Genomic DNA, 25,340 nt, shown 5'->3' with positions numbered 1-25,340 from the left:
AAACCAAAATGAGATATCATAACATACCCACTAGAATGGCTCTTAGTAAGAAATGGAAAATAACAAGTACTGGAGAGGATGTGGAGAAATAGGAGCACCCAGTCATTGCTGGTGGCAAAGGAAAATGGCCACACAGCAGCAGTTGGACCTTGCAATATGGAGAAGGCATTCACTCTGAAAATTCTGTGATGACTGGTCGCCATGGTTACTTCATGATGCACATCTGCCTCACGGTTCTAACTGTCACTCTGTGCCCAGAGAGATTTGAAGTTGGTGGCAGGTGGAAAAGCTCCCAGCTTCGTTCGTACGGCTCATAGAGATGGGAAACCTCAATTGCTGCTCAAGAGGTGTGAACATACTGACCTACTTAATCTAGTTAATACCCCTCAAATTGGCTAGTTATTTTTCAACAAAATATTCTCCTCATTCTTTTCTAGTTTCTCCTCTCCCAACTCATCCTACAACATTTCAGATGAGCTTTATACTTGTCTCTTACTACTTTGTTCATATTTTAGATCCTTCTATCAAGCTGGTTGCCTTAAAATGAGTCTCCCACTAGAAAAATTTAGCATTTCTTTTAATGTTCTGTACCCTTCCATCTTCTCCTCAGCTCCATGTCTGTTTTGATGCTGTTTTTCACTCAGCAAGGGCCAAGTAAATTATTCATTTCAGAATTTGGAGTTAAAATGGGTGGCTAGACATCAGAAGTGAGGCATTTCATAAGACGAAGTGTACTAAAGTTGGTTTTTAACATGCTTTACCATTGCTATGCATCCTGAAATGCATATGTAACTCAGTATGTTTAGGGAATCCATTGCTTCCATTCATATAACTAGTTTTCCAAGAACTTGAGTTTCTAAATGTCAGTTTATGAACCAATATGCACCTTTCCTTTTATCCTTGGGGTTTATCCAAAATTTTCATTTGACAAACTTACTTATTGATGCTTTCACTTACCCACTGCCCTCCCTAATGGTAAGTATGGGGAAAATACTGTAATTTTTTTCTCTACCACCCAATGAGCAGCATATCTTTCAACACACAGCAATAGATAGAAAAATAGGAAAATGAACTCATAGACATTGATAGATAAGCAAGTGCTTTGACACTTTCCCACACAGAGAAAAAAAGATAATGTATATAGATGAGAAGATAAATAATATTCATGTAGTCGGTGGCCCAATAGCAGCCCAGTTCTGGTTTGGTATAACCAACATCCATAAAGAGAAGCATCACGAGTCAAGCAGTGTTCCCAGAATAATTCATGAGATGTATTCCTGATATACTGAGAGTTACTCTGTGTCTTCCCGCCTCCCACAGGTGACCCATCAGAGGAACTCCCTAATGCCAGGGCAGGTGAGGAGAACCCATCTAACACAAAGGTAGGGTTGACTTTCTGTATTTAAAATAAATGTGTTGGTTTCTTGGTTTCTTTCTTTTGCAATCAAATTCAGATTTGAAAAATTCATCACGTAGAGTATAGAATTTAGGTACTGTCTGCTTGGGGGTAAGCAGGAATGGGTAGACTCTCTTTCCAACAGACAGCTGGTGCCAGAGGGCCTTCAACATTGGTGGTGTCAGTTGGGAGACACTATGTAGAAGACCCCCTGCCTTAGTGGCATTTTTTTCTCCTTATATTAATAATTTTGTAATTGTGTGCCAAAAAGGAATAGAAGGAAATACAATCTGGGAGGGTCTGCACCTTTTCTAATGGTGTCCTCTACTTTGCTTTTTTGTTCTTTGACTTAACAGTGGATTCCCATCTGGTTTTCTACAGCAACTAAGAGAGCAAAAGACCTGTGTAAACAATACCCAGCCTAATCTGATTCTCACATGCTTTCTTTTCTTTCATTACAGGTAGCCTCAAGAACAAGAGAACAAGGTGTGTATTCTGGAATCACTGAATGGCTGGGGATAGAAAATAATAGAAATCTAGATGAATAGGTGGGCTTTCCATGATGGCTTAGGTGGGGATAATTGGGATAATTCCCAGTTCCTTGTGGGAGTGAGAATTGGGGATGGTGTGAGAGAAACTGATCTCAAGGGAAAGAACCTTGATCATGTTTCCTCAACTTTGATCATGTTTCTGGAAGCAGCTGGGTTGCCCTTGGGTAGTGTGGATTACTATTGATTGTAGTTGAGGCATGGCAATGAGTAAGTCTGTGTTGTGTAACTGTGAATCTGAATGTGTGTGTGTCTGTGTGCTTGTATTTATTCATACTAGACAGTGTTCCTGTTTACACAGGTAAATCAACATTGTCAACTCTACCAAGAAAATAATTCCTTCTGACCAGTGCACAGTTTACATACAGTAACTTATTAAATCCTCATCACAGCCATATGTCATGCAGGGGTTTAAAATACTGACACCTCAGCTGGAATACAGAGGCACAGAGACACATGTCAACAATCTCACTAGAGCCTAAGACTTAGAGCCAGGTTCTGTACCCAGGCATGAGGCTCCAATATTGAAACTGAACGTGCATTTAAAGCTCAGACATGGGGATATCAAACAATGTACATGGAAAAATTGGACAACATTAGCATCTATGCATGTACTTGAAAGTTTTCAAGCCTACCGAGTTTTCAACCACTGCTCATCAGTATAAGATTTTTGCCAGTGTCACATAACCCAGATGACCTCTCAAATTACCATACTGCTAATTTCACATGCATTTGTCCAGTCACATATCTGAGAGTTCAAAGTCACTATGTAGGGAAACAAAGACAATATCTCTTAGATTTGGGTGACTCGTCATTACCTGGCCAGTATCTGATTAAAATCAGGAGATTCTTTTAGTGTATTTGCTAACATTATTGCCAGTAGCCCAAGAAATGTGCCAGTCTTGCAAGCCATGAGTTGTATGTACAGCGGAAGGTAAGAACTCAAAATTTCCCTCGGTTATTAGCCCAGGTCACCCTTATTGAACTGTCTTGTGCGCCTGGTTAGAGATCCTCTGTGCTCAACCCATGCCTATCTCCTTAATGAATTCTCCAGTGTGGGCTGCTTAGTGCCATCACAGATCAAGCACCAGCTCACTCATGAATACACACATGGAATAAAAGAGGAATTTGTTATTATGTAACATTTACATAATCTACAACTTCTATAAATACAATTTTTTAAGTTGAGAAGGAAAACACAATAGCAAAAAGAGTAGTTATCTTAAATGTTAGGATTTCAACATTTTAAATTTCAAAATTGGATTTCCTATATGTCAACAGATTACTGAATAAATACACAAAATACTGTGCCCAGGATTCAATAATCCAGACCCTAAATAAACTGTAAACTTCCATAAAAGGGACAACAAATGGAGAGGCAGCATAAATGGACCTGCGGAAGGTGAAATGGTTTTAAAGGTAGTTAAGCTGTGCTTCAAAACACGTGGTTTTATGGGATGCAGGTTGTGTCATAATGAACACATTACTATTTGTGCATTTGTAGATTTACCATTTGTAAGACACTTTAGGAATCCTTAGCTGGAAATCCAAGGAATCTGCTTCTCATTTGTTCCTGAACCTTTCCATTATTTCCTTCCTTCCTTCCTCCCTCCCTTCTTTCCTCCCTCCCTCTCTCCCTCCCTTCCTTCCTTCCTTTGTCCCTCTCTCCCTCCCTCCTTCTTTCATTCCCTCCTGTAATCAGTGTTGTCACTAATGACCCACTTTCTTCTTTCTGTTTTATATCAAATATTGATTTTCTTTAGGGTTTTTTCCTCATAACAACTCACTTAAGACTTTTAAGGTGCTTCAGTGGTTATGAAGCATGACTATATAAATAAATGCTTAACTTAAATGGAAGGATTCCTTTTAACAGCCTTTTGCATTAGTGAACTGTCTATCTTCACAGAAAACTTTTGCCAGATTTTGAAGTACATCACAGAATTGATTTCTTTGCATGGTTTGTTTGTAGTGTTACTTATAAGACTATACCCTGTATGACAAAAACATATTCAAAGTACAGATAGGTGTTTTCATTTCATATTTTTGCCGGGAAACAAATGCAATGAAAACTTTTAACTTGAATATCTCATTCTCCAAGATATTAAAAGGAAAAAAAAAAAAAGGAGAACTAAAAAGTTTTGATATTTGTCTCCTGTCAAATCATCCACAGTACAGGTTCTTTTGCAGAACGCGTCACCTATACAATACATGTCAATTGCATTGATGTATAGAAGGGATAATTGTATCCTGGATGCTCTGGGTGCCTCTTAAATGTGCCAGAACGACCTGGGTATAAAGATGAACACCAAGAATGGGTGCACACATGGAGAAACTCACCCATGATGCTGTGGGGAGGGTGCTGTTACATTCACCTGGAAAACAGTGTTCTGGTATGGATTAGAGGCATGTGCACCTGTGACCCAGCAGGCCCTGTCCTTGTTCTGTATAATCTAAGGGCCATGAATGAGGCACGAATGCAATGTCCACACAAAGGCCTGCAAAGACTCATTTGCAACAGTTTGATCCTGAGCAGTCATTCAGGGAAACAATACAGTGTATAAAATGTAGAAGGAATACACTTATTGTGCTATGTCCTAATGTGATATAATTACTTGGCATTCCAAATAGCAAATGTTGATTCACAGAGCAACAGCTTGGAATTCCCACAATATTCAGATATAACATCCAGCCGTACTCAAAAGAGTTTATACTGTGTGCTTCCATTGATAGGGTGTGAAAAAGAGAGAACTCTAAACGATGGTGATCATGGTCAGAATAGTGGTAATTGCTGGGGGCTACTGACAGGAAGGAGCAAACGATAGGCCGCCAGGGGCTGGACACATTCTGAGTGTAGGTCAGGGTGTTCACAACACGTGTGTTTATATGAACCACCAAGCCCTGTGAAGTGCATTTGTGTACTTCACAACCATTACAATAAGCATTCATGTTTAGAAAAAAGAAATACAAAAAGTAAGCATGCCCACAAAAGTAATCTCCAGGTCCCAGTGGCTTCCTATGTTTACCACACAATATTCATAAAGACATAATGCCAAAGCAGAACACACTTGCAAAGAATAGATAGAGGGACACTCTTTCATCAAATCAAGAGAATCTCGATACCAAACTCCAGAAAGACAAAGATGGGAAAGGGAAATTACAGAAAGAACATTCTTCTGAATACACGTGCTGAAAGCGTGGAAAACGTCTGCATTTTGGACCAGAGATTGCAAAGGAAAGTACCTGGGATTTCCTGGCAGGATTTCTGTGGGACGATAGCAGAGGATGCAGGTTTCTGAGGGCAGCCTGGGAGAGGGAGTAGAAGGGAAATCCCTTAATTGATCAGAGCGTGGGACCCAAAGGAATGCAGGCCCGGGTTGCTGAGCAAATCCCTAGATGGGGATTCTAAGCTATGTCTAGGGATGGGACTCTCTCCTTCCTCACTGCTTATTCAGGCTTCACTGGTTGAAGGGAGCTAGTGCTTTGCAGAGCTGCCCTGGGCAGTTATTTGTGAAAATCCTGGGTTCTGAGCCACCATGGTAGCCAAGCTGATGACTGGTCATCAGGAGTGGTTAGCTGACCCCCAGGAAGTCTTGCACAAGGCAGCTGACGGTGTGAATAGTTTGGGGTAGGATGTCCACAAGAGTCCCTGGTCCTTCAGAGGAACTCCATTTGGGGGAACCTGAGTCATATTCTGCATCAGAGAATTAACTTTTAGGCAGACAGTAGGGTGAGGATTTGAGCCATTCTCTTCCCTGGAATCAAGTACTTGGCTGGCCTTTGTCCACGGCTCCTGGGAGGGAACTTGGAACCCCTGGAATTTGCCAAGTTGGAGTAGTGCTTACATTTCCTGACCCAAATCCTTCACTCACCAATGTTGTGAACACAAAGGACTCATTTGGGGTTGACAGGACAGTGTGCATATTCTCCAGGAGCTCTAAAGCATCACACCCATGTAGGGCTGAAAGTCAGTGTCACGCCTCCCCTGTCCTGAGCCATCAAGGCTCAGGACAAGCCACCCTCTCTGGAGGAAAGCACTAGTAGAATACTTGCTTATTCCTCCCAACTTTTAACAATCGAGCTCTTCTAAGTCTTTTATGACGTATTGGGCACTTTTCTTAAGGCTTTGCTTGCACTTACTCATTCTTTCAGTTTCATAATATGCACAATTAAGTAGATCTTATTAAAGTTTTCAAATGACAGTGCTGAAAACTGAACCCAGAAAATTTACAAGCTATAACCTGGCTTGGGTGGCCTCTAAATGGTATTTGAACCCAGTTGATACTAGCACACATACTTTGGCCACTGTGCTTTGCTGCTTTCCTATGCTGTCCCATCTACAAAAAGGCATCCTGCATCTGTCTATTGAGTGTCTAAAGTGAACAACACAAAACTACATCTTTTGAAACCAAAATTAGACCCAATGGGGTCTTCTGGGAAGCTCCTTAATGAGAGGATGATAGTTTGAACTCTAAATCATTCATTAAAGATTTCCTATGCTCAACTGTCAATAACATGTCAACTGATATTTCTATTGTGCATGCATTTCCCAGGTTCATGTCTCAAGTATAAAAAAAGAAAATGTGCTACTCAATCCAAAAAGTCTACTGCCCGCCATTCCCAGTCTGTCAGACGTCGCAAAATCACCATGTGGCCAAGGAAGAGGAAGGGCCGTCAAATGTCCCCAAGCAACTCTTCTTCTTTGGAAGGTACAGTGGAATTGCAATCATTGTATTGCCTCAGTAATGTTGCCTGTGGTTTATTTAGTGTCCCCTACTGAGGAAAAACCTACACAAAGGCTAAGACACCATCTTTTTTTAAAATTCATGTTTGACAACTTTATTAATCGTGTTAGTAGATAGCACCACAACCACATAGTGAAAGATGCACTGACAAAAGTCGGTTTGTGTTTACTGGTACACAGCATTTCAAGGTAATGTTTGGTCATTAATCTATTTATGAACTTTAGCTGAAAGAGTTGACTTCAAAAAAGTGCTGTGAGATTGTTATAAAAATGATATAAATTGTTAGAGGAATTTTAGGTTCACATAAAAATTGTGCAGAGAGTACAAAAAGTTCCTACATGTTTCCCTGCCATCCTTCCAGTGCAGACCCAGCACTGTTTCCCCTGTTGACCCCTCTCATTATTATGGATGTGTGTACAATTAAAGGGACAGCACCAGTACATTGTTCTGGAGAGTCATGCTTCCTATCTACCCCTCTGTGCATTTTGACAAAGGCATATTGTCATGTAACTCCCGTGACAAAAATTCAGGTGTTTTATTGTGTCCCACAAATTACATTCAGAAATCCTTGGTAACTGTGTGTGGTGGACTCATTTGGAAATAATGTATTTGCAGATGTGATTAAGATGAGGTCTATTGAATTAAGGGTGGGTGTTAATATTCTATGACTAGAGAGCACTTATAAGAAGGTAAGAGACAGGAGAAAGCTGTGTGAAGATGGACCAACACTGGGAGAAGGAGGCCATGTGAAGATGGAAGAAGAGACTGGAGTTGTGCTGCCATAAGCCAGGGCACCTGGAGCCACCTGAAGCCAGAAGAGTCAAGGAGTGACTCCTGGCTAGGCTCCTCAGAGAGACAGAGAGTGGTGCTATGGACACGATGATTTTGGAGTTTTTGTCCCTAGATCTGTGAGGGAATAAGTTTCTGTTCTCAACCCACCCAATTTGAGGCAATTTATTATGGAAACACTAGGAAACTAACTAGATTTGGTATTGGGAAGTGGGGTGTTGCCTTAATAGATACATGGAGAGGTCACACAGAGGCTTCACATCAAAGCATTGCTTCTGAACACAGACATGGGTGAAGTTTACCCACATGTTTCCGAGTTGTGTGCAGCCAGTGAGACTTCCCATTGAGGCCCCAAACAGCAAAGATAACAAACAGAACTCAGCACTCTGCCCTCCCTGGATTTCCAAATATGTACCCAAAAAAAAAGGGAAATCATTGTTGTATTCAAGAATTTCAGAGAGTAGGTTTTTTGCATAAGATAACAACAATTTCACAAGACTTTCATGCTACTTTACTGGAATTGTAGTTGGTGCTGGGGTTTAAGATATATCTAGGGGATTTGAATCTCTGGACTGACAATATGATAGCCACGCCCTGAACCTCAACAGACGTCAACTCCTACACTCTGATTTATTGGACTTACCCCACTCAGCTAACATGGAGTTGAAGAATGTCAACCACCACACCATGGAGCCTAGAGTGCCTACAACTGAAAGCAGGAGGATGGCATCCAGTATCCATGTGGAATCTAAGCCCCCTCTTGACATAGAAGTGCAATGGACACAACCAATCCAATGTCCACAGAGAAAATGTGGCATTGGTGTGGGAAAAGTGGCCATGGTGGCTGCTGGGTACGGGGAATGGGAGGAAGAGATGAGATGTGGAGGCGTTTTCGGGACTTGGAGTTGTCCTGGGTGGTGCTTCACGGACAATTACGGGACATTGTAGATCCCCCCAGGGCCCATTGGATGGAACGTGGAAGAGTATGGGCTGTGATGTGGACCATTGACCATGAGGTGCAACGATGCCCAGAGATGTACTTGCCAAATGCAATGGATGTGTCATGATGATGGGAGACAGTGTTGCTGTGGGGGGAGTGGGGGGTGGGGGCAGTGGGGTTGAATGGGACTTCATATTTTTTTAATGTAATATTTTTTAAAAAATGAATAAAAAAAGAGATAACAACAAAAAATAATGTACTTGTAGACAAATAAAAGTATATGAAAAACTGTATATTGAAATTTGATTGACTTTCCCTCCATTTTCTGTACTCCTCTAGGTTCTGTCATTAAGTACCAACTGTTAAATTTTTGCACATCCTTTCAGATTTACTAATTGAACATTCATGTGAAAGTGACACTGTACCACAACCTTTCTAAGGGCTTTACCTATAGTACTCACATGTTCTTCATTTTTAAAGAAGTTTTAGATCACATGAAAGTTATTTGTAAATATAGGGATTCCCATATACCCCACCTCATCTGCTCACATTTTACACATTTAACAACATATTTCATTATTGTGATATATTTTGACAATTGATGAACAAATACGGAAGCATTGTTACTAACCACGGTCTATAGTTGGCATTACAGTTTACACTATGCCCTGCACAATTTTACAGGTTTTGACAAAATGTATACTGGCCTGTATCTGTCATTGCAATGCCATGTGGAACAATTCCAATATGCCAAAAATGCCCCATGTTACACCTTTTCTTCCCTGTGCTTCCCCACAGAAACCGCGGTGATCACTGTCTTTCCATCAATGTGGAAAGGACTTCTAGTCCTAGAGTAATAATCAGTCTACTTTGGTCCATATTTACATTTTCCTCTTATGGGTGTTCATTCCTCAATCTTGAGGATTTTGGAATGCTTATGCCCACGCTACTTCTGATTAAGATGGGTGTTAGGTCCTATGGGGCAGATGGAGGAAACACTGTTGCTTGCAGTGCTAGGTACTCTCTGTCTTTTGGGATGGGCGTTGTCCATCATCCTTCTTTTGTTACTTATCCTGGGTGAATCTGAGGAACTGGAGAGTAGGTGTTGGCTGCAACTCTGCTGAGATTCAGGGCTCCACTGGCATATGAACACACTGCAGATTTAAGTCTCTGGGACATACATCTAAAAATGGATATAGTGATAAGTATAGGTTCAAATACATGGGCAGAAAAACCGTGTGTAGGAAATGAGCCTAACTCTGATACACCAGGGAGACTGGCTATCATATATTCTAAGGTAAGGCCCACCCATGTGGTGCCAATTTCCTGAGTTTGGCTGAAAGGCCTCAAGTGTCCAGATGTCTCTAGAGCCCACAGCAGCACCCCTGCTTGAAGCATTGTTTTCTATGGCAGTCCTTGAGATCGTCCTGAGGTGTGCAGAACACTCACGTCCTTGCATGTGTCAATTATTAGTTGAAAGAAACTGGCTGTGAATCAGCAGTGGTGGTCATTTGTATGGAGCCTTCCATATCGTGAAGGGTACTATATTCATTTTCCAGGGCTGCCGTACAAAGTACCAAAATCTTGGCCACATAATAGCAAAAGGAAAGAATAAGACCTAGAAATGTGTTCTTCTACAGCTCTGGAGTGCAGAAGTCTGGAATCAATGTGTCACAGCACCATGCTCCCTCTGGAGGCCCTAGGGGAAGAGTTCTCCTTTGGCTTTCCCTCTCTTTTGGTGGAGGGTGGCAATCTTTGGTGATCCATGGCATGTAGCTGCATGAGTCCAGCCTCTGCCTCCACATTCATATAGCCTTCTCCCTTTACTGTTTCTTTCTGTGTCCCTTCTCATTTTACAGGGACACCGGCTGATTGGATAAGGGAGCTTGGGAATGGTATTACATGCCTTTTTCTACATCAATGTGCTCTCTGGCTAGGGAAATGTTTCATGTTTCTGGGGAGGTTTAATTTTATTTCTTTTCCCCTTTTGAGTTCCTGAAAACTTTGTTGCAAATGCTTTGGTATTTACATTTTTTTCTGATACCTTTTCATTTTTCTTTCTTTGAGAATTACTCAAAGAATTGGAACTTTATGATAAACACTTAGTGTCTTACACATAAAATTATTTTGTCATTTGCTTCAAGTGTCATTTGAAAATTACCCATTTCCTAGATGCCTTAATCACTGTTTCAGTCATCGTGTAGGCACTGCACAGGAGCGCTTCCTGGTAAAATATTGGTCAGTGTCTTATTATACCTCTCCTAAACACTCCTCTCCCAATCCTTTCTCCATCCCGCCTTTCTCCACTCCACCCCACACAAACACACATACAGCACAGCAAAGAAATATATTCCCATTTAGGTGCTGCCAACATTGGGGTCACTATAAAGGTCTCCTAATTCTTCTTCACTCAGAACTCTATTCAAGGTTAAGTTATGGTTCATTCCATGCCTTGGCAAATATATCAATTGAGACACTTATAATTAAGGTAAAACATAATCCAAAGTGATGTTTTTATGCATTTTGGGACAAAGGACTTCACAATAGATAAGACCACTATCATTTGTAATTGCCGTTCATCTCACTTGACTGGGTCTCTGTTAACAGTCAGGAAACTCATTCATTCAGAAGAACAGTCATTACACTTAGGCTGTCAACAATAGGATCTTTGCCATCTTTGTCAGATTCATTCAAAAGGGAGATGATACGTGAATAATGTAGCTGTTGTTAAGCAAAGCAGGTAAACTTGGTTTTTACTTAGTTTCTGGGTTGGAAACTAGCTGAGTCTTGAGTAGATGTATCTTGAAAGAATATATGCAAATTGATAATAAGCACAAGAAATGATACTCAATATAATTAATCCTCAACGAAATGCCAATCAAAACCACAATGAGGTGCCCCGTATATCCAGTAGGGTAGCTAATGTTTTTAAGAGGAAATAAAATGAAAAATAACAAATACAAGGGAGGCTGTGAATCAACTGGAAGGCCCATACATTGGTGGAAGGAATGTAAAATGGATCAGCCACATTGGGAAATAGTTTGGCAATCCCTCATTGAGATAAACACAGGATTACCATGGGACCAGCAATCTAACAACTAGGTCTATATATGAAAAGAATTTAACTTAAAAGAGGGGACACAAATAGGTATGTGAAAACTCAGTGTTTGTTGCCGCATCATTCAGAATGGCCAAAAGTTTCAAACCACCCAAGTGTCCATCAATATGGGAATCAGTAAAAAAAAACAAAAGCATATCCATAGAATGGGATGGGCCACACAAAGTAAAGAAGTTCTGATGCACCCTACTATATGCATGATACTTTAAAACATTATACTGAGGAAATAAGGAAGATATGAAAGAAAGATACTGTTTCGATGTACTTCTTTGAAATATAAGAAAAAGAAAATTCAGAGAAAGAAAAGGAGATTAGACTTTATTACCAGGGCTAAGGAGATAGATTAGTCTCATTGGTTAATGGCTACAGAGTTTCTGTTTCAGGTAATGAGAAAATTTGGAATTGAATGTTTGATGGGATGGTAACACAACATTGGACATGTAATTAATTGATGGTAGTAAATTAATTGTATAGATAAAAATGGGTAAACTGGCAAATTACATGTTATGTAGATGTTAACTTGTTGAAAATTTTTAAAAATCCTGTAGAACAAATGAGAAACTCAAAGTCAACAAAGATCTGTGAGTATGAAGCAGTATCTCATGATGTCAATGAGATTCTGGCAATTTTGCTGGATTTCAGAATGGGTCGCATAAGAGTTGGAACCATATCACTGTATCATATTGTACATTTTAGTACCACTTGTTCGTGAGCTATTTCACTTTGATTTAGGCTCTCTTTAGCTACAAAACCAAGAATCCTATTTCTGATGCCCATGCTTCCTCTCTTTGGTCTCCTTCTTCCATGAAGTGTGTCTGGGTAACTCCACAGTCCATGTTTCCTGACCACCCAGACCTGCACATTGTAAGCCCCTGTCTGGGTCAAGCAAAGATCCCTGAATAGTATCAGCCACACCCCGCTGTACTGACTGTTACTCTGTGTCCCCTTAGCTCCCCTGGAAGACCTGGTGGAGGACCCTCTTCGTGACAGGGAGGATGAAGTGGTTCCACCTAATGTTGAGGTAAGGTCATCTGTTTTGGTCTAAGATAGAAATACTCCTTTCTCCTATTTGTCCTTTTCAATTGAGTAAATATCATAATATATGATGGTGTGAATTATAGATATCACCCACTGGTCAGGGGAAAGGATATTTGGAAGGCTTCTCTTTCCAAAAGTGCCCTGATAAAGAAGGCATTAGAAATTGAAGCACCAGGTTCTATAGCATACGGTAGTGGGCTTTTGCCTCGGCACCAGTATTCTGCTTGGATTCAAACTTTTGTAACTCCCATCAAAGTGGTCTGGAAAGTCATATCCATCAGGCAACAATTGAGCCATTCCTAATGTATTTTCCATGTTTATTTATGGGGCCTTTGACTTTACAAATGCTTCCCATCAGTTTTCATAAAATCACCAATACCTGAGAAGATGCTACTCAACATCCTAGGATCCTCATAGTGTTTTCTTTTTTGCAATTGCAGGGGAACTCCAGAGAAAGTGAAAACGGTAGGTATTCTGTGCTAATCCCACTTCTGAGGGTAAAATAGAGGTGAAATAAGGAACTTCCAGAAAACTTTCAGCTGGGGACATCCTGGACAAAGCATCATGGTGATGAGGAAATGGTTTCTGTGAAGGGAATCTGCCCTTGTTACTACAGTCTGTGGTTTGGTCTGTGGTCTCTTTAGGTTGTGCAGGCTTTGCATGCATGGGGGTTTGGGGAGTCTAGTGTGAGTTTCTGTGGTGTAATTTTGACTTTGTGTGTGTGCATATATGGGGGCAACCATGAGCAGTTTCCCAGATGTTATATCCCATTTAGACTGGACAATTACCAGGGACAACAGGGACAGTTTTCTCAAGTATACCCCATCACCACTGCATGTTCTATGTACATGAACTTGTTCCACACTCACCAAAGCTGGATCTGGGGTTTGCTTTCTATGACCACAACACAGATGGAAAACTGAGGGCAAAGGTGAACATCCCAAGCTCTGGCACTGCTAAAGGGAAGGTCCTAAATGGGAACCTAGTCACATGTCATCATACCTTGAGTTACAGACCTGACCTTGCCACTCAGCCATATGCTTACCAGAAACCATACAAGGGAGTTACAGCATCTGTATAGATGCATACCCCAGAATTACATGAGCCCACAAAGAGACCAAAACTGCCCATCATTATAAAGTAGCCTCAGTGTTCACATGACCTAGGCCAACTACCTGTGCTGACCACCACAGACTTTGATATAGTTATTAGTGCTCAAAGGACACAGTAAGCATACATGCTAATGAGCAGCTCCAAATTCTGAGAGTCATGAGGCATCACATAGGATGGCATGATCCATGATAACTGGATTGAGGTCACAGCTCAGGAGCTTACCCAAAGCAGACAGGCATCGGGAGGACAATTTAGTACATATGACAGCATCATCCCAAAGGACACGATAGGCACTCAAATCACGAGTCCCACGAGATGGTCTTTGAAAAATAAGAATGCAGATACATCTTGGTTCTTAACCTGGTGTCCAAACCCCTTGTGGAAACATTCCTAAAGAGTTGCATTTGTGGGTGTTGACACTCAATCTATATGTCCCTACATAATGGCTATCCCATATTTGATGGCCAGTGATATTTCAATATCATTCAATATTTCAATGGCTACCCACACTTGGTGTGGAAAAGAAAGACTGGAAGTAAAACCATCTGATTAATAAGTGTTACTATTTAAATGGTAAGATTTTAGTACTCCCAATCTTCTGTGATATGTTATCTTTATCCCAATGGGTTAGTGAATAAATGCAAGAGAATGCATTACATGGAATGGAATCCAGACCACCAGAAAACTTTGCTTCTAATCAAGTGACAAATTTCTGTAGAACAAATGGTAAATGCCGTGTCTATATATGTGGCATGGAGATTGAATTCATTTGGAGTTGTCCAGAAGATACTGGCACTTATGTTGAGATATACTACAAAGAGGAGGGATGATGGGACTCAGGCATTGAATCATAGCATGTTTTTCAGTGCCATTTGTACACTGGGTATGGTCAGAAGGTTTAGGCTGATATTTGCTTCAGAGCTAGGGATATATATTTTTGTTTCTTTCTGGCTGCTCTCTTTGCATCCTTCCTTCATGATGGACGATGGTCCCACAGCAGTTCTCAGCATGCTTGATAAACTACCTCCTCTACACAGTTAAGAATCTTGTCCAAGACTATAAATTTACTTTGAAATTTATGAGAAACACACCAATGTGATGAGTTACTCTGTGTCACCCTAGAAGACCAGGAACAACTGATGGGGGCACTTCCAAGTGATCAAGAGGATGAAGAGGTCCCATTTAAAGCCAAGGTGAGCTTACTAGTCATTGATCTAAAGTTGATTTTTTGGCCTCTTCCATTGGAATTGATTTCAGATGAGGATACCTGATCATGAACATATTCGATGAAATATTCCATTTCCTTGGGGTGGGAAGCATCACGTGGGGCCTCTTCTAACTGATCCAACATTGAAGAGATCAACCACAAAGGGGAGCAGAAGTTGACAAAGTAGGCTTTTGCTCAGCTACAATTTTGTTCTCCTTGGATTAAGAATTTGTAATCGCCACACAAATTGAATTTAACAAATGTGCGTCCAGGAAAAGCTCATGCCTTTCTTGGTGTGTCTGCTGCACCTGCTCATCAGGTTTGCTTGACCCCTATTTCACACCTGAATTTCTAATGCTGCAAATCAAGCAAAAATCCTTTGCAAACAGCCAAAACATGATCTGATCCTCATAAGGTTTTCTCTAATTGCAGGTGGCCCCAGGAGAAAGTCAAACTGCTGGTATGTATCTAGAATTACTGAATTGAGGTAATTTTGAATTAGATCCTAGGTTTGCCTGGAAAGCCAAGGTGGTTCCAGTTACTGGTGGGATTTTCTGAGGTATGGTTACACATTAAACATTAATTCCTCCTGATAAGGAATATGGTCATGCTCTATTGTTCTCCCAGTAGATGTATTCACTTCACTTGTGTGGATTTGTGTCTATGGCAGTCATGGAGTGTGTATGAGCGAGCCTATTGGAGGGATTGAGAAGGTGTGTGTTGGGGCATTGCTGTGTGTTTCCCTAAGTGAAGCGTCCAACATACACAGGACAACTGTCATTGAAACTTTTCTGAAACACCATCACATCACCACAGCACATATTGCATACAATAACCCGTAAACATCTCACTAGAATCATTCCTGGAATTATGTAAACTCTCCCTATCCCTTACAGCCAGGTTCCGAGGGGCGTAAATTAATGACCCAAGATTTCAAATTCCTACGTTGTAGAGACAAGATTTGGAGTGAGGCATGTAATCCCTATACTACTATTCTGAACTACTGAATATTACCTAATCACAGGTATGGGTCACTAGTGACAATGAAGGAATTTCCACTGCCTATATATATGTATGTGCCCTAGGCATTTCCTAAACATGACACTCACGTATTAGATATTCACAGGGGTCACATAACACAGGTTAGCAGGTGCATTTTACAAGATACTTATTCACAGTTATTAGTGTGGAAAACACAGAGAGAGCCCCACATGTTGCTGGTAAACTCACAGACTCTCAGACTCGTGAGGTTTCAGTAGGACAAGCTTGCCAATCGCTGCCAGTACTGGTTCACAGCTCAGCACATGGCCCAAGCAGACAGACAAGGAGAGATTTTCATCTATTTAATAACATTATCACCATAAGCCATTAAAAAAAAAAATCATTCTGTGAGCTACTCATTTGAGGAAGAGTAATGAGTAAGAACTCAAAAATTCCCTCTTAGCCATTAGGTTCATGTTCATCATTCGTATTTCAAGTTTCCCTTATAGCTAGCATAGAGATTCATGCTCAACCCTCAATCGATCCTAACTAACTCTCCCACTGTGGGATGGATCATATAAGCATGGAGAGTCACATCACGCAATGAATACAAAAACATGGTAATGGAAAGGAAGATGAAGGGAAAATATCACATGGTGAACATTGGGTACTTTTAGACGGTAGTCCATGAGTATTATGACAAACCCTATAATTATCTTTATGACACATGGTAGTGACTCAACACAAAAGAATACCTTGTCTAGAATTAAATCCAGTCAACCAATAAATGAATAAATAAAACACTATACAACAGATTAGTATTGTAGTAGGAGCACTTTGCATTAGTGGAGATGGAAATGACCTTGGAAAGTTCAAAAGGGCATTGACAACTTGTCTAGATTCAAAACAGGAAGGGGGAAGCAGATTTTGTCTCAACGGACAGAGTGTCCACCTACCACGTGGGAGTTCTAGGGTTCACACCCAGGGCCTCCTGACCCGTGCGATGAGCTGGCCCACACGCAGTGCTGATGCGCACAAGGAGAGCAGTGCCATGCAGGGTTGTCCCCCACACAGGGAAGCCCCACACACAAGGAGTGTGCCCCATAAGGAAAGCCGCACAGCATGAAAAAAGCGCAGCCTGCCCAGGAATGGCTCCATACACATGGACAGCTGACGCAACAAGATGACATAACAAAGAGACACAGGTTCCCAGTTCTGCTGACAAGAATATAAGTGGACCCAGAAAAACACACAACGAATGGACACAGAAAGCAGACAACTGGGGGGGGGGGCGGTAAGGAGGAAGGGGAGAGAAATAAAAAGTAAATCTTAAAGAAAATAATAAAAACACAACTATTATAAAAAACAGGAAGGAAAAGTGATGGAGCTCTGTAAGTAATACCATCTGTTTAATACTATTTTTAGATTGAATATATCATGTTGAATTTGGTTGCCTTTAGGTACACAGACACAAAGTCTTCATTTCTCTCTTTTTTTTTTTCCTGTTCCTCTTCTCCTTTACCATCCTTCTTCCACCAATATATTTTTACAGACTTATTACCCCTCAGGTCCCTATTTTCTTGCCCATTGCAGTGTCAGGGTAGGTCCCTGAGTAACCCATGAACACTGCCCAATGTATTGACATTTACTCTGTGTCCTCCCAGGAACCCCTAAGGGCCTGCTGGATGAGTCCCCCAGTGAGAGGGAAGATGAGGAGGTTCCATCAAATTCCAAGGTATGGTCACCCATTCTTTCTCTGATGTCAAATTGCTGATTTTAAGTTTTTTTCCTTTCTTTTATTTGCCAATTGAGTTCAGATATGAAAATCAGACCAAATAATTATAGATGATGCCTGCAATTTCCTGAGTCAGAAGAGTGTTTATTTGGAACCCTTTACTAACATCTCTGCTTCAAGAGGGTCTTCAAGGAGTCCCCTCTACATTACAGGGCTAGGTTTCCTCCTCAATAGATGGGGAGAGATGCATAAAAGAGGAAATGCTGTGCCTTTCCACAAGTGTCTGTTACAATTACTTTTTGGGCCTTCATCTCAACCCGTTTCCCATCTAGTTTTCTAAAGGCAGCAACAGAGTAACCCAACTGTGCAAACACTATACAGCCTGCTCCAGTCCTCAGAGTGTTTTCATTTCTCTAACTGTAGGTGGCTTCAGGAGTAAGTGAAAATGGTATGTATTTTGGCATCACTTTACTTCTTTTTTAAAAACATCTAGATGATTTAAACTAGGAGTTTCATGCTTTCTTTACTGTGGAAAGCAATCTGATTTTACCTTCCATGTGGGCATAAGAAATAGAGGGGTCCTTCTGTTTTAGAGGAAGAAAAATGGCCACATTGTACAGTACTTTTAGCAGTTGTGTTCCCCTTAGGTGGATTGGGTTTTTGTTCATATCCCATGATAGTTGCACACTTTACGTGTATTTAAATGTTCAAAGTTCAACAATAACAGTGGGCTTCAAAATGGGCAGGAGGAGTGGTAAGAAACTGTCATTGAACAACATCCTCTTTTTTAGTACCTTTGCAGGTTCCTTTTATGGTGCTTTGGGACGTCTTTAGCTACAGTGCCAAGGACTGCGTCCCTTTGTGTTACTGCTCCTCCCTGTTGCTCTCCTCCCACTCCTTAGCAGCTCACTTAGTCTTGCTGAATACCTGCCTCCTTGTTATTCTAATCCCTCATCCAAGTCAAGCAATGCTTCTTGACTGAACCCAGAGCAACTACCCCAATGTACTGATGCTAACTCTCTGTCTTCCTAGCTCCCCCTGAGGGCCTGCTGGAGGAACTCCTAAGTGCCGAGGCCATAGAGCACACTCCATTTACTTACACCAAGGTAAGGCCAACTTTCTTTATCTGAGATAGAACCATTGCATTCTTGGTTTCTTTCATTTCTCATCCAATTCAGTTATGAAAATTTGACCACGTACAATATAGATGAGAGGTTCAAATGCTTGGTGGGTCAGTGTTCAGTGGGCATCTTTTAGGAGCTAATCCCAGTTTAAAGGGGGCAATCATAAATGACAGCATCAGGTTATAAACTATATGGCAGGAGGACATTCTTTAGCAGAAATTTTTTCACCTGGAATTAAGAATTTTGTACTTAGTAATCAAAATGTACTTGAGAGATGCATCATCCAGGACTGTTCATGCTTTACACCTGCTTTTGGTTTTCCTTAACTTCATTCTTTCCCTCTTGTATTCTGAAGTCTCCAAGAGGACACAGGCCTCTTGTAGCACTATAGATTAAGTTCTGATTCTTACGGCATTATCTTCTCTGTAAAATTGCAGCCAATCCCAAGAGCAAGCAACAATGGTAAGTATTCTGAAGTCATACACTTGCTGAGAAAAAGTCCAGATATTAAAAAAACATGAGCCTTCCTTGTCAATTGAGTTTAAAGAGGTTCCTGATGACAACCTCCTTGAGGGAATGAGGATTTGGGTGTGGTGAATGAAATGGAAATTTCAGGTAAGAACTAGGGTTGTCTTTCTTAAGAAGTCGAGTACTGATTAGTTGGCATGTGTTTGCCTGCATGAAAGTGGTGTGTGTTTACATGTGTATGTTTGTGATGTGATTCTCAGGATACACGTTTTGATTCTCAATGGGCATGCGTACAAATGTGAGTCTTTAATGTGTCTTCTGGATTTTTCACACACCAAACAGCACAATGACTAGTGTCAACTTTCTTTGTAAAAAATCCCATCAATATCTCTTCAAATATTATCAAATTATGTCCTAAATTAGTGTGGCTTACAATATGTCAAGTATACCGCAATAACTCAAGAATAATCCATCAACATCAAAGACAATTTTCACGAAGCTCTACAGGGACTGAAATGTGGTACAGGACCCTTCTTTCTAGGATGTAATAATATGTCTTGGCTTAATCATAAATCTCTCCTCTTTGTAAGGCTTTACTTATACCTCATAGCATTTTGAATGGTCAGGATGAAAGAAAGGCAGACATACATGTCCCTTCATTAACATATGAGACAGGGAAGTTTCGAGAAGGTGAAAGAAAATCTTCAGAACTGGACATTTAATGAATACAGACCAAAGAACTTGAGATTTTAGGTGCTTTGACTCCTAATCCACACGTTTTCTTCAAGCCTCTTCTGCCTGGCAGAGTCTCTAAAGTTCTCCTACGAATTTGTCAACATTTGTCATTTTAGTTCACACAGCCAGGGCATCTAGAGCAGATTCTAGTTTTTGCAGTTTTGCTAAAGCCCAACGCCCATTTGTGCTGGTAGCTGTGGTAGGGATGATGCAGAAGGGAACATGTTCATCCTCACAAAATGCTCCCCAAGGCAGCAGCCCAGAGTCTAGCACTAGGTCTGTGCTTTGAACTCATCTAAGACAGAGCATGCCCAAAGAGTCATAATTTCAGGGTGACAAGATTGGAGGTCCGTGCTCTATTTTCCAGCTAAATAAGGGAGTGAGAAGTTGAGAGCTGATACCTTCCCCTCCTCTCCCTCACTTGCAAGCACTTTGCAAATTCTTGCTAAGGCCTCAGGCTCCAGAGGGGCCCAGGAAGGTCTTAGAACCCAGGGTAGAGAGCTGGGTTTTCCTATGGTAGCCAGCAAGGTCTCAAGGAAGAAGGGAGGGATGGGAGTGGCCCAATCCTTAATAACGTTCCTGCGGATCTTTGTTTTCCTAAAGACTGGCTTGCGGACCGCAAGTATGACTCCACTAGCAGCGATGACGACGACGACAATCCAGGTAGGTTACAATTCTCAAGGAAGGATCCAATGGAGAAGATACCAAGATCAGTAGTTATACCTGGTGCCTTCGAGTCTATGGAAGGGGGCATGATATTAGAAAGTATAGGAAATACTTATGAGGGCCTGCTTCCATCTTTTCGTTTTCAATAACATAAAAGTAGGAGATATAATGACCGTGAGCTTTGTGTGTGTTGCGTGTTAAATGAAATTTCCATGTATTTTTTTTTAATTAACTTCCCACGGATTAGTTTTTTCATGTCTTCTCAACAGTCTGACAACAAAACTTTTGTTTCCTTTGCTTAGCCTCCCATAGTAACTGATACAAGAGATTGTGGTTTGGATTTAAGTGTTGAACTTCAATGGAGCGGGTCTGTTGGGACACAACCTCTCAGGTTGTCACCTGGACCTGGGACAAAGTGTTTTTAGCTAGTGCCAGATGGCACTTGAGAAGTAAGGGCTCATCCCGTGCAATTTTAGATCTAGTTTTACTTTCTTCATGTTCCATCCTTACTGTGGATCCTGCTTTAAAGGTTAACCATGGGTTGGAAGCCAGGAAGAACATTTTCTCTGAGCTTAGCCTGTACCTGTGTCCTTGAGAGGCGTGGCTAAAGCAAATTCTTGAACTCACTACTATTTTGCACTTCCAACCCAAATCCAAAATGCCAATGTAGTTTGGAAACCTAAATTTAATTACATCTGAGAATGGTTTGATTCTAGTTGCCCCAGAAGAGCTTGCAAAGCCCAGCAGGCTTTCTGAGGACTTGTGTGAACGGGCCACTGACTTGTTTCACACACTGGCTCTCAGAGTCCTACTGAGCTGGTGCTCTGGAATTGAGTATGCCCAAATCAGAGCCTCTTGGCAGCAGGGCCACAGGTTTCCTCCTGCTCTTTGAATTCAGTGCTATGGTCAGCAATGCCCTGTTTCTCAAGCAATATTCCTTTCTCTCCCTGTGCCTTTCCACAGGCTTCTCAAAGCACCCAAGGTACCCAGGCCTAAGAAGGCTTGATGGAACCTAGAAGGCTGAATTCATTTAAATGGCCACACATTCTACACAAGGCTATTAACACACTTGCAAGATAAGGGAATGTGGACAAGTTACTTTACGTCTAATTTCCTGTTAATCCTCTCTAAATCGTTTTGTTTTTTTGTTTTTGTTTTTTTTTTTGGAACCTATGGAGATGTTGAGAGGACAGAATGTTTGCTTCACACCTAAAGCCATAACAGACACTTCAAAAACCACTTGATTTTGGGGGTTGGTGGTAGCTCTCTTCCACAAGATCTGATTCAACTCCAGATCCTGAGCATTGCATCTGGCATTGGTTGAATTGGTAATAGGCCAATCCATTGAATGGAGAGGGTGGCATGATACGCTTGATCATTCCCCTATGTTCTCATAAGGAAGAACAATGTGAATGGAAGACAAGAATCAAGGAAATAAGCAGTATTGGGAGAGAGAAGAGAGGCAGGGAGGTCCTGAGGCAAGATGATGGAAAGGAAATCAACATCATGCTTAGCAAGACATAGAGAATATGACTGCCTTCTTTGAGGACAAGGGGGAAATGGGCATTCCTCCCCAAAGTTATAGTATGTGAGGTCTAGTAAACGGACCCTGTTGACATTAGGCCAACCACACAGGGCACAGGAGACGCTATCGAGGCCCAAAGAAAGTTGGGAGTGATACACAGACAGAATTGGGTGCCAAGCTCAGGTCACGGTATGACAAAGACAATAGGGGCTCTAATTCTCCCCTGAATCCTAACTTTCTCCTTTCCTTTTGCAAGGTCACCCTATCACGGTCACCGCAATGGTACACTCAGAGGCGTTTTTCTCGGACTCAGAAGAGTCAGACGTAGAGAATGGCAATATGCATGTAATTTATTTCCTCTTCTTGCCTAATTTTAAAATCTTCCTGTTTCTTCTTTGTAAACATTTCTTTGTAGCTCTTCTCTTTCCCCCTCCTTTTACAATTGTCATCTCAAAGGTCCTGGTAGCCTCCAGGAAGGTGAGGTTATACAATTGACAATGTTTTTAAAATGTTTCTCCACCTTCTTCACCTACTGCATTTTAACATTGCATGGATTTCCAACCCTACTATGCACCATACATCAACTGGTGTGTCCCTGAATGGCCCAGGCAAGAAGTTGTGCTGAAGTCTGAAGCATTGGCCCACATCATGTGGGGTTGGCCCCTGGGAAGTTTTTTCTGGGATGGACTCTCCCTTCACTGCCGTGTTCCTCCACATATGGCTCTGGAAAAGCAAGTGTGTTCTCTACCCTGCAGCTGCCTACACTCTTTGAGGAGGAGGAGTCTGTTGACATCAACCTTCTTTTCCGAGAATGCACAGAAGGAATCAACGATGTAAAAAGACAGGAAGAAGAGGAAGAAGACATGTTAGTGTGGAGTAGTGGGTAGGATGAAGAGGGAAGGGAAACAAGTTCATGTGCACTAACTTTCTTTGCCACTTCAGGAAATTCAGCGTTCATGAGGAGCTTGCTGGAGTGCCTACAACTGTGTGTGAATATGGAGGCGGAGATAGGAATCTGATGGGGAACATGAGCACAGGCAAGTGAAGGGTGCCCTGAGAACCTCTCCCTGTGAGTAGAAGTGCTTTCCATGTAAGCCCTAAAGCTGATCAGCTATGCCTTCCCTTAGCTCCTTAATTTGTAGGAGGGCTCTAGCCCTCTTCAGGACCAAAGTTTGCCCTCCCAATCCACTAAGGCCTGCCAAATCCCCTCCTGTCTTTCTTTCTGAGTGTGGTGTACACTGTGGAGTAACCTAGAGTGCCACCAGTTCTCACAGGGAAAGGGTGAATTAGCCTGTGTTAGTTTGCCAGGGCTGCTTTATCTGATAGCAGTGATTAACTGGGGCAAACACAGGAATTGACACTCAGTTTAGGAGATGAGACGCAAAATCTAGGTGTCAGCATGATGATGCTTTCCCTGATGCTGCCAGCAACACATAACTCAACCTCTGCCTCCATCAGCTGATCATCTGTCTTCATCTGTCTCCCGGGGCTCCTGCTCTGAATTTGTCTAGTCTTCCTCTCTTTGGAAGGACTCCAAGCATATAGGATTAAGGTCACCCAGATGCAGGTCGGCCTCCCCTTCACTAGTAAGATCTCTGACGACCCTATTCACAGATGATTTTGCATCCATAGGTGTGCAGGTGAGGATGAAAGCATGAGTTTATGGCTGCCCATTATTCAATCCAGAACCCAGAACAGTGGGGTCACTCTCAGGCAAACAGGGTAGCTATTGAGGCCCTGTTTTCTACCTCAGTGGGACCTGAGTCACTGCTGCCCAAGCCTTGGGGTTCTAAGCCTCTGTAGTTTCCTTCTGCATCCCACTTCAGCTCACACTCATTTTCTCAAGCTGTACTTCTTTACAATTTATTCATGTATGTAGAATTCAAACAAACACAAAGCACAAAGGAAATCTCCCTGCAGGGCTTGCTAGGAATGAGAAAATCAGAGAGGATTACATGTTACTTAAGTCTCCTTATTTATTTTATAGCATTTAAGTAATAACTCTTATTAGATTATGATGAGTGTTTTGTAACACTTACATGTTGGAATATCTTAATGTAAGAAAATATATGATTTTGGCATCGCAGTCACTTTATATTAAAACGGGTTGCACAGTAAGCTCAGTGTTTGATTTAGAATGACACTGTTAAATAGGGAAAGCGCTCCAAGAATCTGTCCCTTTTTGATCTGAGGCTTTCACCACTGGATGCTGTTGAGGACCAGGGTGGAGGGAGCAAGGTTATCACTTCCATGCCTCTCCCTTCAGAATTCCTGCCCCTCGCCTGCCCCAGGGAGATGGGACTCTGCCTTTTCTTTCTAGAGGACTCGAGCCCACCTTTTCCTCTGCATCAGTGTTGTTCTTCAGAGGACATTCACTTGAAAGGTGCCCAATCTAGCAATCAGGTCACAGCCCTTTGCCTGGAAATTTAGAGACACTCTTAGTCGTAGACAGCACCTTCTGCAGACAGCAGCAGTAGGAATTCAGTCCCTCTGGATCTGGCTCCTGGGATATCATGGACCAAAGATCACCTCTCCGGGGTTGGTCTGAGGTAACTTTTGAGTCCTGCAAACCACCTCAGGGAAACCTTAAGCTCCTACCACCTCTGTGCCTCCCCAGTGATTCCAGATCCCGTATTTGTGTTGCAGATCCTACAACTGACTGCTACAAGGATGCTGAGCTGGAGGCCTCAGCCTGAAGCTGAGTAGAACTGGAGATCTTATGGCGCTTGGAGACACTTATGTGCTCACCCTTCTACTCCATTGTGAATGAACAACTAAGTGGCACTTTAGTTTTTAATCCAAAGACTTAGATGAAGTCTTAGAAATAGGTTTTACTTTTAATTTTATGTCATATTAAACAGTTTTTGTACCTTTACTACTAACATTTCTTATTCTTTATGTAATAAGTAAAGAAATATACTGATAAGTACCCTAAACAATATTAGAGCTTATATGAATTATAATATCTGGTCTCTGTATTGGCTCCCACCAAGGTGATACACTCACTCATGGAATCTTCATTAAGTGTTAGTTGAAAAAATAACTGGAAACTGACAGCTTATCATAAGTCCTCCTGTCAATGGGTTTTTGAAATTTCATTTACTGAACTATGTTCAGTCACCTGGAATGGGTCATGCCAAAAATACTCATCTTGGTCTAGCAGGATAACTTGAATTTCAGGGCCTTTTTCACTTACATTTCAGTGTTGCTGTGTA

General features: G+C 41.6%; 1 protein-coding gene and 1 long non-coding RNA gene across 3 annotated transcripts in view; one reads left to right on the top strand and one right to left on the bottom strand.

Annotated features, from left to right (window-relative positions):
• Positions 1–25,340, bottom strand: part of LOC131277441 (uncharacterized) — an 87,732-nt gene that overhangs the window by 10,430 nt on the left and 51,962 nt on the right. The window lies entirely within an intron of this gene.
• LOC131277439 (protein IWS1 homolog) lies at positions 191–25,000 on the top strand. Of its 2 annotated transcripts, none has more exons than XM_058292453.2 (17): positions 191–347; positions 1,321–1,382; positions 1,858–1,882; positions 6,495–6,650; positions 12,484–12,554; positions 13,012–13,036; positions 14,810–14,877; positions 15,324–15,351; positions 17,537–17,607; positions 18,031–18,055; positions 18,640–18,713; positions 19,169–19,193; positions 20,538–20,597; positions 22,382–22,470; positions 22,881–22,990; positions 23,068–23,162; positions 24,772–25,000. In XM_058292453.2, exons 1-17 carry the CDS (start codon positions 320–322, stop codon positions 24,819–24,821), a joined length of 1,062 nt encoding a protein of 353 aa, XP_058148436.1. In that variant the 5' UTR covers positions 191–319; the 3' UTR covers positions 24,822–25,000. The 2 variants fall into 2 exon arrangements, with proteins under 2 accessions (XP_058148436.1, XP_058148435.1); XM_058292452.2 differs by having other exon boundaries at positions 196–347; positions 14,807–14,877.

Source organism: Dasypus novemcinctus (genome assembly GCF_030445035.2).
Source record: "Dasypus novemcinctus isolate mDasNov1 chromosome 21 unlocalized genomic scaffold, mDasNov1.1.hap2 SUPER_21_unloc_1, whole genome shotgun sequence".
Taxonomy (NCBI): domain Eukaryota; kingdom Metazoa; phylum Chordata; class Mammalia; order Cingulata; family Dasypodidae; genus Dasypus; species Dasypus novemcinctus.
Note: the sequence above shows the minus strand (reverse complement) of the source record. Positions and strands in the feature narration are given on the sequence as shown.

Bases quoted from the DNA above. Each gene is read 5' to 3' on its own strand.
- LOC131277439 (XM_058292452.2), top strand. From the start codon at position 320: ATGGGAAACCTCAATTGCTGCTCAAGAG. The intron at 1,383-1,857 runs GTAGGGTTGACT...CTTTCATTACAG, and splicing joins AGAACCCATCTAACACAAAG to GTAGCCTCAAGAACAAGAGA. The intron at 17,608-18,030 runs GTATGGTCACCC...CTCTAACTGTAG, and splicing joins AGGTTCCATCAAATTCCAAG to GTGGCTTCAGGAGTAAGTGA.